At 43.9% G+C, this 19,141-nt stretch overlaps 1 protein-coding gene across 3 annotated transcripts in view; it reads right to left on the bottom strand.

Moving 5' to 3' along the window:
- SUMF1 (sulfatase modifying factor 1) overlaps window positions 1-14,879 on the bottom strand; it is a 76,965-nt gene extending 62,086 nt beyond the window's left edge. For 2 of the 3 annotated variants that reach the window (XM_081903074.1, XM_081903075.1), the window contains exons 1-3: window positions 14,615-14,879; window positions 5,069-5,242; window positions 2,371-2,445 (exon numbers count right to left, since the gene is read on the bottom strand). In XM_081903074.1, coding sequence (XP_081759200.1) covers window positions 2,371-2,445; window positions 5,069-5,242; window positions 14,615-14,842 — 477 coding nt within the window. In that variant the 5' untranslated portion in view covers window positions 14,843-14,879. The remainder of the gene's footprint in view (window positions 1-2,370; window positions 2,446-5,068; window positions 5,243-14,614) is intronic. The other variant, XM_081903073.1, reaches the window with a different exon arrangement.
- Window positions 14,880-19,141: the final 4,262 nt, after the last annotated feature.

Below are 19,141 nucleotides of genomic sequence, written 5' to 3'. Positions count from 1 at the left end.
TCTGTTTAAAAACCTCCAGTGAAAGGCAGTCCACAACCAAGGTGGTAGCATTAAACAGCTCATTCACCAGTGTAGGGATTTCTCCTTGCACAACGGAGCAATCCCCCCCCCCCACTAAATCTATTCCGGGAGTTCCTACAACCCTCTGGAGGTGATTTGTGGGCAGCAGTGGCTTCACATGGGGTTGGAGAAAGAGAGGGGGAAAATTGCATCATGCTAGTTCTATTCCTCGGGATGTGGGTGGCGCTGTGGTCTAAACCACTGAGCCTAGGGCTTGCCGATCGGAAGGTTGGCGGTTCGAATCCCTGCGATGGGGTGAGCTCCTGTTGCTAGGTCCCTGCTCCTGCCAACCTAGCAGTTTAAAAGCACATCAAAGTGCAAGTAGATAAATAGGTACCACTCCAGCAGGAAGGTAAATGGCGTTTCCATGCGCTGCTCTGGTTTTGCCAGAAGTGGCTTAGTCATGCTGGCCACATGACCCGGAAAAACTGTATCACAGCCCATTCCCACATCACACATTTGTAGATGCTGGCCTATAGGGATGTGTGAGTGCATGGGCTATATAGTGGTGCAGCAATAACACTGCTAGCGCATTTGCAAAGTTAAGCAGTGTCTGGTATAGTTTCAAACTGGATAGGGGAGGGGCCATGTATTGAGATTCCTACATTGCAGGGGGTTGGACTAAGATGACCCTCTGGGTCCCTTCCAACTCTATGATTCTATGATTGGAAGTTGGCTTCCTGATAGTAGCAACAGCTGGGTTCACTGATGTCGCTGTGGATTACCCAGGCAGTGTTGGGAAGAGACAGCAGCAACGTGGAGGAGGCATGTACACTTCAGTGGAGTCAGTCCAATGCAACCCCAACTTCACCACTGCCCCAGGACAGTCTACAGCGATGCTGTTGTCAGGAGGGTGGCTCCACCACACCGACTGCTACAGCATTGTGCAGCTCAGGATACCAAGATCCATCTTTCCCCACATGAACAGATCCGGACCCTGCAATCGCCATCTGAGGCCCTTTTCCATAAGCCTCCTTCATGGGAGGTCTGGAGGCTGGCTACAAAAAAAAAGTGCCCTTTCAATGGCAGCTCCTTACTTCTGGAATGTTCTCCCCGGCACCACCTTTATGCACCAAGCAAAAAAAATCTTCTTTTTTACCTGGGTTTTTGGCCCTTAACTTTAAGTGTTTTTAAGTATTTGTAGCCTCTTTTAGAGCTCATTTATATAGCTGGTTTTCTTTTTTAAAAAGTTATTATTCATTGTGTCTTTTCTAATTGGTTTCAGTATTTCTATTGTGTTTGTAGATCACTTTGAGTAATTTCTATGAGTAAAACGATCAATAATTTTGCATGCAAAGCTGTTGCTCTACCACTGAGCTACATTTCCTTTCTAGGAGCTCCCCAAAAGCACCTTGTAGGTGTCAACCAACTAATTTGCAGGCATCTTCAGAGCCTATGAAAGCCAAATGGACAGAGATGACAACAATTACATTATAGGGGGTTGGACTAGATGACCCTTGGAATCCCTTCCAACTCTACAATTCTATGATTCATATTACTGCTTACAATGAAAGGCACAGCTCTGTTTGCATGGGTCACTGTATCCACCCCTAGAAAGGAGAGAAAACCCAGCCACTGTTAGAATTCCTGCTCCATGATTGCAGTCATGGGATTGTTGTCTTAAACATGACGGTGTATTTTTTGACTCCACAGAGTGGGAAGTGACGGAGACAGGATGTTTGTGTTACTGTGTTCCGTGAAGTGGGGCTATTGTCCTTTGTTTTGTTTTATTTTTGCTGTCTGATGCTAGAGAAAGAGGGAGCCATGTTGCAGTGCTCTGTGCGTGTTTATATGTAAATAAAGTAGATTAGCCAAAATGCTGAGTTGCTGAGGTCTGTTACGCATGATGCGCAAACTCTGCGGATCCCTAAGTGTGCCGGTGTCTGTTGGCATCAGTCGCTGTGATGTTCGGGCTGAAGAAAGCTTTTGAAGCTCCCGAACGATCGACCAGGAGGGAGAGAACGTGCCAGTCGGGCATATATCTCTGCCAGGGTCCTACTCGAGTGTAGGCTGAGCTAGAAAGGAGAGAAAACCCAGCCACAACCTCATTTACTTCTGATATACTTATTCCTTTGTACCTGTATTTGCTCTTCTCCCAAGGAGTTTGAGGAATACAATGGACAAAATTAACATGAACTAATAATCCTTGAAAATAATTATGATAGTGTTTCCTATATTGAAATCTAACACATCTTTGCAGGTCCCCACATACTTTGATTACAACAGACTTATTAGTATTATTACTATAAAATGTTCACAGCCTTGAATTATCAGGCCAAAACACAATAGCTAGGAAGGTATGTGACTCACAGCTTGATGAATTCCAGTCTTCACTTGTTCACTCAACACACCTTCAAATACAAAGGAATCTCCAAATCTTTCTGCCTGAGAAGAAGAAAGGGGGAGGGGGAGAGAAGAAGAGGCAACTCTAAGTCAATTGGATTTGCATGCTTGCAGCACCAGTGTTTTCATTTCCAAAATGCCAAAAGAAGAAAGCATCAAATCAGACAATTAAGCGCACAATGGCCTTTCCTTAATCCTCCCTAACAGCAATTCAGATATTGTTGTTAAAGGAAGTAATACGCCATGCGGCAGACTCACAGGGCGATGACAAGATCGCTCTGCTCAAGGTCATGATCGTTCCTAAAGCTATTTTTCTCCCTCATAGACTACGAAATAAACCCTACCCAGTGAACTAAACTGTGGTCTAAACCTCCCTTTAAATCCATCTCAGCCAAAAGAAGGGAGCTTAACACCACAGAAGTTGGCACTGATACACCCAGGAACTTCCTAAAGCCATTGTTAAGATATAAAGTGACTCGGACCCCGAGATCATCTTCTGAGGCCCTTCTTTGTATGTCTCCTCCACAAGAGGTCTGAAGGCTGGCAACATGAGGCTGGGCCTTTTCTGCGGTGGCTTCCTGCTCCTCGAACACTCTCCCCAGGGAGGCTTGGCCCTGGCACTTTTGTACCAGGCAAAAACATTCCTCTTCTCTTAGGCCTTTGGCTAATTAAACAATCTATGGCCTTTTAAACTGTGTGGAGGGAGGGTATTGTTTTTAATTAATACTATGGTATGCATTTTTGTGTTTTTCTGTTGTAAACTACCCTGTGATCCTTAAATGAAGGTCAGCATAAAAATAATAGGAAATAATAGTAGTAATAATAATAATAAATAATAATAATAATAATAATAATAATAATAATAATAATAAAATAATAATAATAAACAACTGTTGGTTCTGATTAGAAGAGCAGATGGCAGCTGCAGCAAACATTTCTACAGTGGTGCCTCGCAAGACGAAATTAATTCGTTCCGCAAGTCTCTTCGTCTTGCGAGTTTTTCGTCTTGCGATGCACGGTTTTCCATAGGAATGCATTGAAAATCAATTAATGCGTTCCTATGGAAACCGCCTTCCCCCGACCTCATCTGGCGGGCGGCATTTTAAAATCGCCTGGGACAGCGGAGGACTTCGGGGCATCGTCCCGATGCCGGGCGGCGGGGCGGGAAAGCCTCCCCCCGCCGCCCGGCATCGGGGGGAGGCTTTCCCGCCCCGCCGCCCGGCATCGGGACGATGCCCCGAAGCCGGGCGGCGGGGGGAGGCGTTCCTGCCCCGCCGCCCAGCATCGGGACGATGCCCCGAAGCCAGGCGGCGGGGGGAGGCTTTCCCGCCCCGCCGCTCGGCTTCGGGACATCGTTCCGATGCCGGGCGGCGGGGGGAGGCTTTCCCGCCCCGAAGCCGGGCGGCGGGGGGAGGCGTTCCCGCCCCGCCGCCCGGCTTCGGGGCATCGTTCCGATGCCGGGCGGCAGGGGAGGCTTTCCCGCCCCGAAGTCGGGCGGCGGGGGGAGGCGTTCCCGCCTCGCTGCCCGGCATCGGGGCATCGGGTCATCCTTCCGAAGCCCAGCGGCGGGAGGAGGTGTCCCCGCCCCGCCGCCAGGCTTCGGAGGAGGTCCGAGGACAGCGGGGAAGACGCGCTGCGCTTCCCCACTGTCCCGGAGATTTCCCTATGGGCTGTCGTCTTGCGAAGCAAGCCCATAGGGAAATTCGTCTTGCGAAGCGCCTCCAAAACGGAAAACCCTTTCGTCTAGCGGGTTTTTCGTCTTGCGAGGCGTTCGTCTTGCGGGGCACCACTGTACTTCCATTGATTGGGAATACTATTTTATAATATTTCAGATTCAATTATTATTATTATTTAGAAGTTTATTTTTAAAAGCTGAAATGAAACTTGAGGGATACAATCATGCTCATATCAGAGATATTATTAAGTAAGGGAGAAGCTGAAAGAAAGCAGCCTGATCAGAAGCATCTAATGAACTTGTCATTAAGGTGGGATTTGAAGACCAGCAAATCCATGGAAATTGGTTCACTATGCAAAAACATTTTATATTATTATTAAGTAGAGTGCATCTTCTCAGGGCAGGACCAGAAGTCAGCGGCTATCACGTATACTTGTGGCGCCAGAAAATCAGGCAAGCAAGCAATCCTGGAAATGGCGAGAAAGAGCTGGAAAGTCCTCAAGGCTCATGAGGAGTCTCTCCTCAGAGCCTGAAAAGAACATCAGTGAGCCAAAAGTCCAGAAATAAGTATTTGAAAGGCTTTTTAAAAAGAACCTATGGGCTCCCAAAATGGCGCACGAGACCTCTCACTGCTGCAGCGCTACCCCGCTCAACAGCTGTTGGGCAGGAAACTGTATTGCAGCAGGATCAGAAGGGCTGTTCCCTGCCCTTTCTGGTGATTGGGAGGCAAAGGTACAGTATAAAATAAAAAGTAATTTCTGATGCCTCTTAAATTGCCCTAGTTCCCTGCTCTGACGAGGCTCCCCATTTCCACACATTTTGCTTATGTGCACAGGGGCCCGGAAAGTAACCCCCTCTTAAGTGGGAAGTCGCCTGTATTATAGTATTTATTTTATTTTATCTTAATCTATCACATATGATCGCTTTGTAAGTTACTGTTTTCTTGCAACGTTGCTGTGAAAAAGCCCCCCAAACATTTCTGTTCCCTACCTCTGTGAGGTAGCCAGTGGCATTCACAAACTTCTCAAATTCTGCATTGCTGACTTCATAGCGATCCATGAAGAAATGGTCAATGTGGACTCTCCTGGCGGGTGACTCTCCATCTTGTTGTATAGCAGGCTCATCAGTTCCCATCGTGAAAACTCCGGCTGGAATAGAGGCCATCTGCAAAATGAAGAAGGCCATTTCAGGAAAGTACATACCAGCAAAGCTCCTCATTTTCCTTCCATGCTGGATGTGAAAAGAAGCAATTGCTGCACTTGTATGGTCGTTGGCATGCCATTGACCAAAAGCTTTACAATGAGGTCATATTGGGTTAATGTTAGTGCTTCTCACAGTAGACCCACTGAAATCAATGGATTTAAGTTACTTAAAGGGGCTGGGGGAGCTTCGGGTTGTTGATAGTGGGGGTATCTGAAGCTTTACTGTATTACACAGGCAAAACAGAGCGGGGTGGGGAATCAGTAGACACTGAATGCAAAAGAGGTAAATGACAACAAGGGTATATGTAAAGGTGTGCTTCAAAGAAGACTGAGATGAAGTTTGAAGAACAAATGAAGACAAAATAAGGAGGCAGAAAGTCTATTTCTGAATAACATTTGGATGCCATCTTGAATCAAGATGGTAGACTGGACCTTTCAAAACAGCACTAATATATTTGGTTTATTGTAAATCTCAAGCAAGAAGTGAACAAAAACTGCAGTGTATATTCAAATAAACCTCCAAACTGTTGTGCTCTAAGACTGGATCATCTTTTTATTTTCTATTTCTTTCTTTATCCCTCCTGTGCCTGGACACAACCACCTAGCAGGCAAAAATCCAACAGGTAGAACATTTCCCAGCACAGAGATTCAGTTCCATTAGATTTCTTTATAATCAAGCCAAATACAAAATGGGCACGAAAGTTAGCAGCGCACCCAGAACTGGGAAGTTCCCTAAAGAAAAAGAGACACACATGCTTTCAACAGAATTCTGTTTATTTCCTAAGCTTGGGCTGGATTTAATATTAGCAATACCTCCTGCATCTCTCAAGCACAGCAGTTGCCTAAATGCCTTGTGATCATCATCAACAGAACCCATCAGCTGAGGAGTTCTGTGTTCTGTCTTCCTTGGTTTATTGCTTGGCGGGGCGCAATTATTTGTGTGTGCGAGTTTCTTTTGATCTAAATAAAATGCAAGACTCTGACGAAGGTATGAACTGCAGCTCTGCCTATCTTCCCATTTCTTGCTGACTCACTACTGCTAAGGTAGCTGTTCCAAGTTGGCTCAGAAATCACAGATTAATAGCTCACCCCTCGGTTATCTCTGGAGCACACACAAGAACAGGAGCATTTCAAAAATTAAAGGCAGAAGAACAAAAACCCTTCTTTTATGCTTCAGCGACTGAATCATCCCACACTGACGTATGCAGGCAGATTCTCGCCCGTCAATGCACAGTTTAAAACAAAAACAAAAACAACAGCCTCTCAATATTGTCCTTGAAGCTAAATTTCAGCATACCTTTAATTATGTACCTGCCTGGATTATTTTCAGCCTTAGCTGTAAAGGAAATATAGCTCTTAAGGTGCATGCTCTTCATTTCAAAGAATCACAGGACTGTAGAGCTGGAAGAGACCCCGAGAGTCACCTAGTCCAAACCCTTGCAAGGCAAGAATCTCTACTAAAGAATCCATAACAAATGGCCAACCAACCTCTGCTTAAAAACCTCCAAGAAAGGCGAGTCGACAACATCCCAAGGGAGTCCAATTTGTATTGCTATTTAACATCAATGTTGGTTTTAAGTCTCCAGCAGAATTCAAACTTGTTTATGTTATATAGAGGGGTGAGGGATCTGCTTGCAGGCCAGATATGGCCCACCTGGCCTCTCCCCCTTGGTTTGCCAGGTCCCCAAATGTCATCCACCTGTCACACATCTGGCATTATACTGATGTCAGGTGAGGGGGGCAGGTAAGATTAGCTGCTTGTATAGCACACATACCCATTTTGCTTCTGCCATCACATGAGTGGGTCAACTAGCCATGAAGCATAGTACGACAGCTGAACCTCAGACCAGGTTTTGTTTTGCTCCAATGAAATATGATCGCTGGGCGGCCTGAAATCATGGCTTGCTGTTGAATACATGGTTGAGGCTTGTTAAGGATGGAATAGACCACGGGCCCTGGATTCAGACGTTACACTGTGATAAACTGTTTATGGTTTGTTTACTTGCTCGTGCAGAGCAGAAACGCTGTTCACAGCTTCTGAACAGTGTGGTGCAATAACAGACTTTACGGCCCAGAACAGGGGTAGCCAATCCATCATCTCACTTTGTTTGACTCTAGTTGTTTGACTCCAGTATACCTGAAGGAGCGTCTCCACCCCCATCATTTAGCCCGGACACTGAGGTCCAGCATCGAGGACCTTCTGGCGGTTCTCTCACTGCGAGAAGTAAGGTTACAGGGAACCAGGCAGAGAGAGCCTTCTAGGTAGTGGCACCCGTCTGTGGAACGCCCTCTCATCAAATGTCAAGAAAATAAACAACTATCAGACTTTTAGAAGACATCTGAAGGCAGCCCTATTTAGGGAAGTTTTTAATGTTTGGTGTTTTATCGCTTTATTATTATTAATATTCTGTTAGGAACCACCCAGAGTGCCTGGGGAAACCCAGCCAGATGAGCAGGGTATAAATTATCATCATCATCATCGTTCCCAGCAAAGCCAATGGTCAGGTATAATGAGAACTATGATCTAACAACATCACAAGAATTGACCCTGACTTAGTGTTAACGTGAATATATTAACAATTCATTAGAGATGCATTCATCCTTCCCCTCCCCTTCCCAGCCTTATGTCATAACAACAAGTGTCAACTGTTGAATGCACAGTTTGGGAATGGTTTTTTCTTTCTCTCTTGGAAGGCAGTATACAAATTGATTAAATAAATAAGTTGGAAGACCAAGTTTCTAAATTTTGCAGGGACGTTCCTTGAGTGCACATGTTTTCTCGCTTCAGAAATTCAACCTCCAACACGTGGAACGGTCAGAGCTTTGCACGCTTGTCTCCAAACTGACTGTTGGTTTAACAAGTGATTTATGCTGTAAACTGCCCTGTGAGTGAGTGAGTGAGTGAGTGAGTGAATGAATGAATAAATAAATAAATAAATGTGAGGAGGGTGCCTGAGGAGGGCAATCATGGAAGCCAAATATGAGGGAACAGCAACCATACCACAAAGATAAGTTACTAGAATAAGCTCCAGTTCAAAATTTCAGACACATTCCAAGACACAGGATAAAAAACTGGAAGTGTTATCAGCACAGAAGCAAAAGATGCAAGCATGCAGTTTCATATATTAGCCCTTTGCAGAAGAACTTGGAGTCTTTAAACTTCTTAATGGTGAAATTATTTTCCTTTTAGGTTGTCCTTGGCATTCTAAGGTTTGCTGCCAATGTCTGAAAGAGTTGGAATGAAGGGAAAGATTGCTTTTTATTTTATAGCATCTGACTTTTATTTTTTTTCCTAGCAAACAAACGATATTTGTGCTCAATGTATTAGTCAACATGCAAATATCTAACGTACAAATGGGGGGGGATGTAGGGGAGGATTATGTTCACAAATCATATTTTTCTCAGTAAAAATGAGTTTTAGGAGTTGAGACATCCAATTAATTAATATCCTCCTGGCACAATGCCAGAATGTGCTGAGTTTGCAAAGCTCTTTGCAAATGGAAAATTGCTTTTGCTCAAGCCAAAGTTGTTCTAAAGTCACGAGGAAAAGTTAGCGAGATAAATAATGGTAGCTCAAAGACACAACAGTGCTTTGCAGTTCACCCTCCATTCACCTCATAGTGTACTCCTTTAAAAATAGGGTAATCCAATAGACAGTGACTTGTCTAAGTTACACAGTAAAAGGCCACGAGGAGATTTGAACCTGCGTCTCCCACAACCAAGACACAACATGGGGAGCCAACGCAATATATCTCACAAAGTGACTCTGGACCAAGCACTATCTTCACAGGGTTTCTTTGCAAGGATAAAACTTAAGGAGGAGAGGATGGGCAAAACCATGTACGCTGCCTCAAGCCCCTTAGAGGAAAAGCAGGATAGAAATGTAATACAGTGGTACCTCAGGTTACATATGCTTCAGGTTACAGACTCCGCTAACCCAGAAATAGTCCTTCAGGTTAAGAACTTTGCTTCAGGATGAGAACAGAAATCATGTTCTGGCGGTGCGGCGGCAGCGGGAGGCCCCATTAGCTAAAGTGGTGCTTCAGGTTAAGAACAGTTTCAGGTTAAGTACGGACCTCCAGAACGAATTAAGTACTTAACCCGAGGTACCACTGTATATGAATAAACAAAACACTCTGATCACAGCACCACACTGACTTCAAATGTTGTTTCTATCCAATATTATGTAGCATAAAAACACCCTTGAGTATTATTATGACGTATACTTGTGAACCTTGTTTTGTCTTTAATAAGGAATCAGCTACATATTTCCCTAAACCAGGGACTACAACTCCCATCATCCCTAGCTATTGGCCATGTCAACTGGGCTTCATGGGAGTTGCAGTCCAACATCCTCCTGAGGGCTACAGGTTCCCCATTCCTGCCCTAAGCAAATATGTGGTGGCAAAGCCTCCTGAACTTGCTGCAGCTATATGGGGTAGGTATGGGTGGCCCCAGCTCCTTAGCTTCACCATTTTTAGAAGTTTCTGGCGTCACCTACTCAGAATATGAAAACTTCTAGGTCCCAGGAACAGCAGCAAAGATAGGTGTACTCACCATACTCTATTGCGAAAAGGAAGACCAGAGAGAGATTCCCGGCCATCAGTTCTGCTTTAGTCATTTCCAGACAATGAATGATAAAACGTTGAGAGATGAAGACTGGCTGCTCCTGCAGTCCTGGACCACTAGCACTTATTGCTCTAACTTAGAATTATGGAACAACCAACAACTGAGACTGCAAGTTCAGTATGAGAGGTTGTGGGCAGTTCTGAGAAGCATTTATCAAAATGCTGCTGTGCAACAAAAGAAACAGCAAGGCATTCAGCAAAGAGTAATGACATGAAGGGGCATGCTTGTAAAGTGCTTGCCACAAAGCCGCTCAAATTAATCAGGACAGAATTGGCAGAGCTGAGCAAAGCATCAAATATACGTACTGCCCAATTACACAATTCATCCTTTTGCAAGGCGTCAACCCCCCGATTCTAATAACTCCAGCAGCACACAAGATCCATCTACCAGTAGCTTTGCAGATCCAAATCCTATTCAGCAAAAGGCATTGGCAGGCATACGCAACATTCTGTATCGCACCCAAAACAGTCCTCCATTCTGCACCAGAACCCTGCCAGAACAGGCGCTTGCTCCTTCAGCAGAGCAAAGGCAGCAGCTGGGCTTTTGCTGACAACCTGAGATTGCTGGTTTGCTGATCAAGTGTCTTTTCACTGTGTCAACTCTGTACTTCAATTTGAAAAAAGTTTTCAGTACATTCAGAAACACACCCCACTATCTGTATTCGAGATATTAGGACAGCACATGAGTATGAGATGTCCTAAAATCTCGGATACAGAAGATAACAAAATCTAGAAGGTTCATTGAGTGCCCGGGTTTTATTTTGCTTACCACTAAAATTAACCACTAGAAACACTGACTGCACAATTCCATGCCTTCTTTCCTGAAGATAATTTGCAAACCACTTAAACCAGACCACAGTGTGGTTTATAAGGTCTTTCAAGCTAGTAACTTCGCAGTTGCTTCAAATTAGTTCTATTGATTTTACAGAAGCATGACATTGGAAATGACCTGATAGGTAGCAGGAAGAAGGCCTTTGCCCTATACCAGGGGCTCCTAAGCTGTGGTCCACCAATGGTCCACAAACTTCATTCAGCTGGTCCACAGCTTGTCTGTGGATTTCTGGTTAAAGATGGGAGATGGCACATAAACCATATTAAATGTTCACGGAATTCAAACTGTAATACAATAAAATATAAAGGTATATAAATATAATGGGACGCGGGTGGCGCTGTGGTCTAAACCACCAAGCCTCTTGGGCTTGCCAATCATAAGGTGAGCAGTTCGAATCCATGCGACAGGGTGAGCTCCCATTGCTTTGTCCCAGCTCCTGCTAACCTAGCATTTGAAAGCAAACCAATGCAAGTAGATTAATAGGTACTGCTGTGGCAGGAAAGTAAACAGCATTTCTGTGCACTGTGGCACTCAATACGGTGTTCCGGTGTTCTGTGCACCATGACCCAGAAAAGCTGTCTGCGGACAAACACTGGCTACCTCAGCCTGAAAGCGGAGATGAGTGCCACACCCCATAGTCGAATTCAACTGGACTTTACTGTCTAGGGGTCCTTTACCTTTACAATAATAAATAAAATAAAACACCTTTACAATAAGAAATAAAAGAAGCAAGAAAATACTATTAAAAATCATATAGCATCTCACATAGTGTATTACAATTGCCACCACAGGCAGAAAAACTATTGCATGGTCTGCCAATTAGCAATTATTGGGATGGGGAGCATCTTCAAGAAGCACTACCAAACTGTTCTTGAAACCCTTTAAGGAAATAGATTCCAAAGCCCTACTTAAGTTTCTTCACTTGAATTGCTCTTCCTTAAGTAAATTCAGAACTGCTGCGCATTGTATTCTCCTCAGTAATGCAAAGATGAGCAATTGTAAGGTAATAAGGCAAGCACTTATACCTCTTCTTCCTGGAAGCCTTTTAAGTATTTGAAGGCTCTGCAAATAAGATGCAGAGTGAACCCTGCAATTTATGAACGTATTGTACATGTGCGCTATGTAATACCTTCTGCCTCTAGCAGAAATTGCCCACCAGCTCCTAGATAACTACCCACTGCCAATACTGCAGTTGGCACACGCCCTCCCAAAGACACCTACTATATGCAAAAAAGCAGCTGCAGGCTAGAAGACTGATTATATAATATAGTAAGAAGTAAGAAGGTATCTTCAAATTGCCAGAAGCCCCAAGAATAGGACAGCCACTGACTTAAAGGTATGCTTCCTATCTTGATTTAGTGATCATAGGAAGCACTTCAATGCCTTCAACCATGGAGACTTGAGAAAAGCTAGGGCACCACACCTATCCAGATGACACGTTCAGACATCATGAGGAGACATCAATGTCAGGACTCTTTCTTTGTTGTGTGAACGAGTTCTGGGATTCAATTTCACTTCTTTTGCAATCATATGGTCTTCTAGAAACTTGCTTAAAATCATACCCACACAAAATACAATCATGCCAATAACCTTAGATTTACCATGCTCCTTCCAGAATCCTAAAAGGAAGCTGGAAATCTAATTACCTTACAACCAACACAAAAAAGACTGGCAGAACTGTACAAGCATTCTCAGAAGTGAGTTCTATTTAGCACTGACAGTGGTCATCCCACGCCCAGTCATGCCACGTCTTCCCATTAAAATTAACAACACAATCATATATCTTTTCATTGGGATAGACTCTTTATCAAGCTGCACTTTGTACCATGCAACCAGACCTTTATTCTACTAGACAGTTCGAAATTCAGTGGTCAAGACAGCAACAGCATCAAACTCTAGGGTAGCTGTGTGCAGATCTGAAGACAGTTTCATATCTTATGTGTGGGCTAACATATTTTTAAGGATCTGAGCATTCCAACACTGGACTGCATGCATGTTCTGCCTGAATGAAGGAATCCCATTTGCAATCCTCAGTTTCAGAGTCCTGGACTCTGCATTCATTATCTGAGGCCCTTCTTCCTGTGCCTCTTCCACATGAGGTCTGGAGGATGGCAACACAAGAACAGGCCTTTTCTGCAATGGCACCGTTTGTGGAATGCTCTCCCCAGGGAGGTTTGTCTGGCGCCTTCATTATATATATTTTAGGCTCCAGGTGAAAACGTTCCTCTTCAACCAGGCCTTGGACTAATTAATATTCTACAGCCTTTTAAAGGTGTCTGTGGGAAGGGGAGTATTATTTTATTGTTTTTGCTTTAATTATTTACTTGTGTTTTTATGTTGTATTTTATTCTGTGAACTACCCCAAGATCACGTGATGAAGAGTGTATATAAATTTAATTAATAAATAAAATAAATAATACCCATTGAGGGCTGAGTAAGTGATGTGCCTGAGATCTTTGAATGCCATCACATTAATGGTGCTCCTGTTTCAAATCAATGAGTTGTTAGGCATTATTACTATTATTGTAAGTATTATAAGGCCTGATTAAAGAGAAATGTTTTCACCTAGTGCCTAAAGATATGTAATGAAGGTGCCAGCCAAGCCTCCCCGAGGGAGAGAATTGCACAAGTGGGGAGCCACTGAAGAAAAGGCCCATTTTTATATTTCCACCCTTTGGACCTCTTGTGGAGAAGGCACATAAACAAGGGCCTCAGATGATGATCACCGGTTCTGGTTCGTTCATCTGGAGAGTGGCAGTCCTTGAGGTATTGCAGTCCTGAGCCATTTAAGGCTTTACAGGTCAAAAACAGCATTTTGAATTGGGCTCAGAAATTAACTGACAGCCAGTGCAGTTGGGCAGGCATGGCTATACCCAACAATGAACAGGAGAATCTAAATTCCAGACCAGATCAAATCTGTGAAGCAATCAAGCTCCTAGGATCCTCATGAGCTGCAAAAAAGAACTTGTACAAATCATTCCATTTCTGCTTTCTGAGGTATAGAATGGTGATATTATTGATAGAAATAACAAAAAGTCCACAAGATGTTGTGGGTGTGGGTGTTGTCACAGGAGAAAAAGATACTTAACTTTATTAATGAGAAAATGTGGCCTCTTCACAACAAACTAAAGAAAGGGAGCTGGTGAAATGGTATTTTGATCAACCCAGCTCTCATGTGATACGTTAGCTGAAGAGGAAAACCTATGGCTACCTCCACAATAAGGGCTTATCCACATTTCTGTTTGCCCCATGCCTAGAGAGCATAGGTCCAAGAGGTTTTCCACTCGTCGTGCTTTCTAGGCACAGGTCTGAGTGATTTTGCCTTTGCCCAGCCACTTCCCTAGAGCTCCTCAGTCAGCCTGGCAGGCAGGAACATGATGCAAATTGTAGCCCTAATTATCTGGATGACACCAGGCTGAGAAAGGCCAGTGGGTTTTTTCCAGGGGGTACTCAAGGGTACACACAGAGGAAGGCTATAATATGCCTTAGACTTAAGCACACAGCCACACTTGTTCACACAGCACTTTTAAGGATACCTCCTGGGTAACCTTGCCCGAGGTCCTATTAGGATCATATTGTAGCCCAACCTCCTGCAATGTAGGAATCTCAGTTAGATCATACATGACAGATGGCCATCCAGTCACCAAGGAAGCCCACCACCTCTTCTGAACAGTCAGAAAGTTGTTCCGTGGTACTCTCCTTTCTTATAGCTTGAAGCCATTGGTTCGGATCAAATGCCATCCGCAGAGTCCACTGGAACAAGTTCACCAAACTTCGCCGTGCTCCTAATCTGGTCTCTGCGGTGCCACCATCTGTACCGCCCCCTTCTTCTCCCCACAGCTATCCTTCGACCGCTTTCGCTTGACGCACCTACCTGCCTGCCCTCCTCTTTCGATTGCGGGCTTTCCGGCCCGCCTCTTGGCTGATGGGCGACATTCGCCTCCAGGGAATACTTCCTCGCGGCTGCTTCTTCGCCGCTCGCCCGGTTGGCACTGCTGCAGCCACAAGTGCCTTGGCCTCCCTCCAAGCACACGGCGGCGCGGAGCCATACAGCCCAGCAAGCGAGAGCGAACCAAAGCGGCCTGTGCCTGGGCGCAGCCATGTTGACTGGGACGTCACGTGAAGCCAAAGCGGTCAGCTGACTTCTCTCGGCGTCTCTTTCTCCCTCCTCCTCCTCTGGCTTCCCTCTGAAACTTTAAGCATCTCTCTTCGGGATCACGGATTCCAAGGGAACTGGCTCCCCGTGGTTTTCGTCTCCCGCGGCAAATGATTGGGACGGGGGTGCGAAAGAGAAAAGTAAAAGAAAGGGCTGGGAGCGCGAGCCCCGCTCCTCAAAGAAATGCAAACCTATTCCTTCTTAAACCCATTTCCTGCTTTCATTCTCGCAGTCGCGCTTCCTTATGCATTTCCCTCCTGACCATGTTATTCGCCTTCTCTCTCGCTCCACTTGGCGCTGTGAAATCATACCCATGCGCGCACGTAGCAAGCTGGTTTAAAGCATGCGGCAAATGGCTCCAGAGGTAAAAGAAGCTGAACACCTGCTGAATTTTGTTCTAGGTTAATTTGAAGAAGCGCAGGAGACCGTCTTCCGTTGCATTTGGCTAAGTATTGCCCTTGCCACTTTAAAGCCTGCCCTCTTTTTCTCATTAAATACGAACGCGTGAAGCGACCTTGTAATTAACCACTGGTTCTCGCTGCCCACGTTATCCGGGCTCTATGAGCATCTCATCTGTTCCCTCTCTTACGACCCTTTTTGACAGCATCGCTGAGAGCAGAGTATTGCGCCTTGTGAATGCAAAGCACGAGCGCTTTTCCTGACCTGTGGCTCTTCCCGGAAGCTTCTGCTGCATAAGAAATGCATCAGATGCCACTTAACATTCTAACCTCAGATTAAACCGGATTGCGTACGATACTCACAAAATAAATACAGGGAGAATTAAATATTCCAATCTGTTTAAAAACTGCATTATTAACCTGAGCTGGATCCTTTGCACAAGCTAAAAAGAAAAAGTAAGCCCTACCTCCTTTGCTTGTCTTAGAGTACCTAGCTGACAGATATTGATTCAGTAATACAAGTTTGGTCTCTAATATTGATGGAATATTGTTAGATTTAGACATGGGTACTATAGAAAGTCTCAGGAAATTATGGGAAACTGATTGTGGTAAAGAAATAGAGGAGATGGCCTAGAACTAATTGCACGATCAGTCAGTCCCAAAATTTGTTTCCTCACACACCCAATAAATTGGCATGTTAAAGGTGACACATGGATGGTGTGGTACCCACTAAAACTCCAAAATCAACCAGGTTTCTCATAACTGCCAGCCTAGGGACATACCAAATCTTTTGGTCTCTCTCTTCCAGGAATTAAAGAATAAAACTAATCAACACATAGATCCAGACCCACAGTTCCAAATATATATTTTTTCTTAAAACAAGATGAAATGCAGATCAAAAAAGTAAAGCCCCGATCAGCCACTCAGTGATCACAGTTCGGAACAGTATGAAAGGGGCCACAAGGGACTGTTAACATAAACTTTTTGGGGAGTATTACAGTTATGGGGAAAACTAACACACAAACAGAATGGCCAAGGGGAAGATAAATGTTACAACTTGTAGAAGTCAGTTGGCCCATGAACCAGTTAGAGCAGGCTTCCTCAACCTTGGCCTTCCAGATGTTTTTGGCCTACAACTCCCATGATCCCTAGCTAGCACGACTAGTGGTCAGGGATGATGGGAATTGTAGTCTCAAAAACATCTGGAGGGGCGAGGTTGAGGAAGCCTGTGTTAGAGAGTTGGGCCCACCATCTGTTGTGGATATTACACCGCCCCATCTCTCGCCTCCCATTGTTGCAATGTCTCCTATGGCACCCTCTCAGCTTGGTGTCTCAGCTCAGTGTGGGAGAACTGGTTGTGTTCCCCTAAATCCATCTCGGAGCAGAGTGTTCCAGCAGAAGAGTTTTCCTGCTCTCTAAGTGTCAGCCTTTTCCAGAGTTCCCAGTTAAGAAAACTCCTATCTCAATCAGTTCAGTTTAGAATATAAAGTCTCATGGCACAAGCATAAACACGCTAGCTACATAAACTTTAGGAGATGCTGACACATCATGAACTAATCTACTATAATACAGTTCTGTTTTTAAAAGTCAACCTTATAAAGATACAAATATACAGAGAAATCCGCTAGCACTTTACCATGCTGGCTCACCATACTATATTGAACCATACAGTACATAACCTTCAGCTTCTTTGCTGCTACCTTGCACTGAGCAAAAACTCTTCAGCCTTGGCTTTATACCCACATCTTTATACCCCATGTACATACACACATTCCTTAGAGAAGGGGAGGGTAAATAAATTGTGTTCCAGGCATTTAGCCTCGGGCTGTTTCTAAGCCACCCAGTGCAACTGGTGTACTAACTGTAAACAATCCACACATGGAGAATGAGCACCTCAAGACATGGACTAGTGCATTTTCACCCATTTTTCCAAATTACATCCATGATAAAGATGGACTATTTTCCCCACAAGAAGCATTTAAAGTTATTGTGTATGTTAACTAAAAGGACAATGGCAGAGGACCACTATCTCAGTATACTAATGTCTGGAATTCATAACGGCTTGTATATGCTGAATTAAAGAGAAATACATTCAGTCAAGTCAGAAATGGGAAAATAGTAATTAGAAAAAGCTGTGAAATTACAATGGACCAGATCTTCCAAACTATTGATGTACCTAATTGTTTCTGAAACACTGTGCCAGTTTTGCAATGTCTTGTGTTTTTGCAATTATGAAGTTAGTTCAAAAAACTTGTATTGTTTCCTGTAGCTCCTAAAACACTGCACACTGTTTGGAAGCTCTTGCAACGTGATCATAAACAGATTTATTGAGTTCAACAGAACATATTCCCTAGTGAGTGTGTTTGGGACTACAGCTCTCATGTATTATTCATATTTTCCCCCACAATGAATCCCAATATCAGAACTACTGTTTACCAACTTTAAGCATAATTAAAGTTCATTACTTTTTGATCAGGTATTGGATCCTTTATGTTTATCTATTTATTTTCGGTCATCTTTACTTTACAGATTGGGGGCGGCAGTGGAGGATTAATGTGCCCTCGTGGACTGTAAGACTTCAGCATAATTATAATTTCTAAAGTAGTGGCCATGTTAGTCTCCTGCAGCATAAGCAACTAAAAAGCCTTGTGGCATTAAAAAACTAACACATTATTGTGCCATAAATGTGTGTGCATCACAGCTCACTACTTGAGATAAATAAAGTGTTACCCTGTGCTTATACACGCACATTGTTAGTGAGGCCCCATCTGCACTATACATTAAAAGCAGTATCATACCACCTAAAACAGTCAACATTTCCCCCCAAAGAATTGGTTTAACAATAAATCCCTCTTCTTAGTGAACTGAAAATTGCAGGGGAATAGGGGTTTCCTAACAACTCTCAGTGCCGTTAATAAACTATGGTTTCCAGGATTCTTTTTGAGAAACCATGTGTGTAAAAAAAGTGGTAAAATGCTACTTTAAATTTATAGTGCAGATGGGGGAATGGGGGGGGGGAGCCTGTAACCTGTGAGGTCAGAAGGAAAGGAAATACAATATTTAATCACACCAACTACGCAGCTAACCATGTGTGTGAGACACATACACAGCAACTCATAATAAGGCTTCATGTACCTGATGAAGTGGACTGTAGTTCGCAAAAGATTGTAGTCTAATAAATTTCTTAGACTTCAAGCACAGTTATGTGGAAGTAAATCCCACTGAAATCAATAGCAGCTGTTAATGGATAATCTTGTTTATGATCTCACTACCACATCCCACACTGTCTATATTTTGGGGAAAGTCTGAGGAAATGAGTCTATAGGCTCCCCCACCCCATCACTGAGACTCATCCTATTATCTCCATTTTACCCATAGTGTGAATGAAAAGGAGAATATAGCCTGCAACCTAGAGTACGAAATCAGTATTTCTGGCTATGCTTCTTGTAAATAAATAGTAGTTAAAGTGTTTTGAAGGCCTGTGAATTTGTGACATGGGAATTTGTGAATTTGTGACATGGGAAATAATCCTTTAAAACAGGGGGCACTACCTAAAACAGAAGCTATCTGGAAGCCCTAATTCTTGCCGTTGTAACAATTAGATTACAGCTTAATATTTGCGAGAAGTGAAGTTAAAGGAAACCAGGCAGAGAGGGCCTTCTTGGTAGTGGTGCCCGCCCTGTGGAACGCCCTCTCATCAGATGTCAAGGAAATAAACAACTATCCGACTTTTAGAAGACATCTGAAGGCAGCTCTGTTTAGGGAAGTTTTTAATATTTGAAGTTTTATTCTGTTTTTAATGTTCTGTTGAAAGCTGCCCAGAGTGGCTAGAGAAACCCAACCAGAT

Source organism: Podarcis melisellensis (assembly GCF_964234715.1).
Source record: "Podarcis melisellensis genome assembly, chromosome: 2".
Classification (NCBI taxonomy): domain Eukaryota; kingdom Metazoa; phylum Chordata; class Lepidosauria; order Squamata; family Lacertidae; genus Podarcis; species Podarcis melisellensis.
The sequence above is the reverse complement of the archived record's forward strand: the minus strand, read 5'-3'. Positions and strand labels throughout refer to the sequence as shown.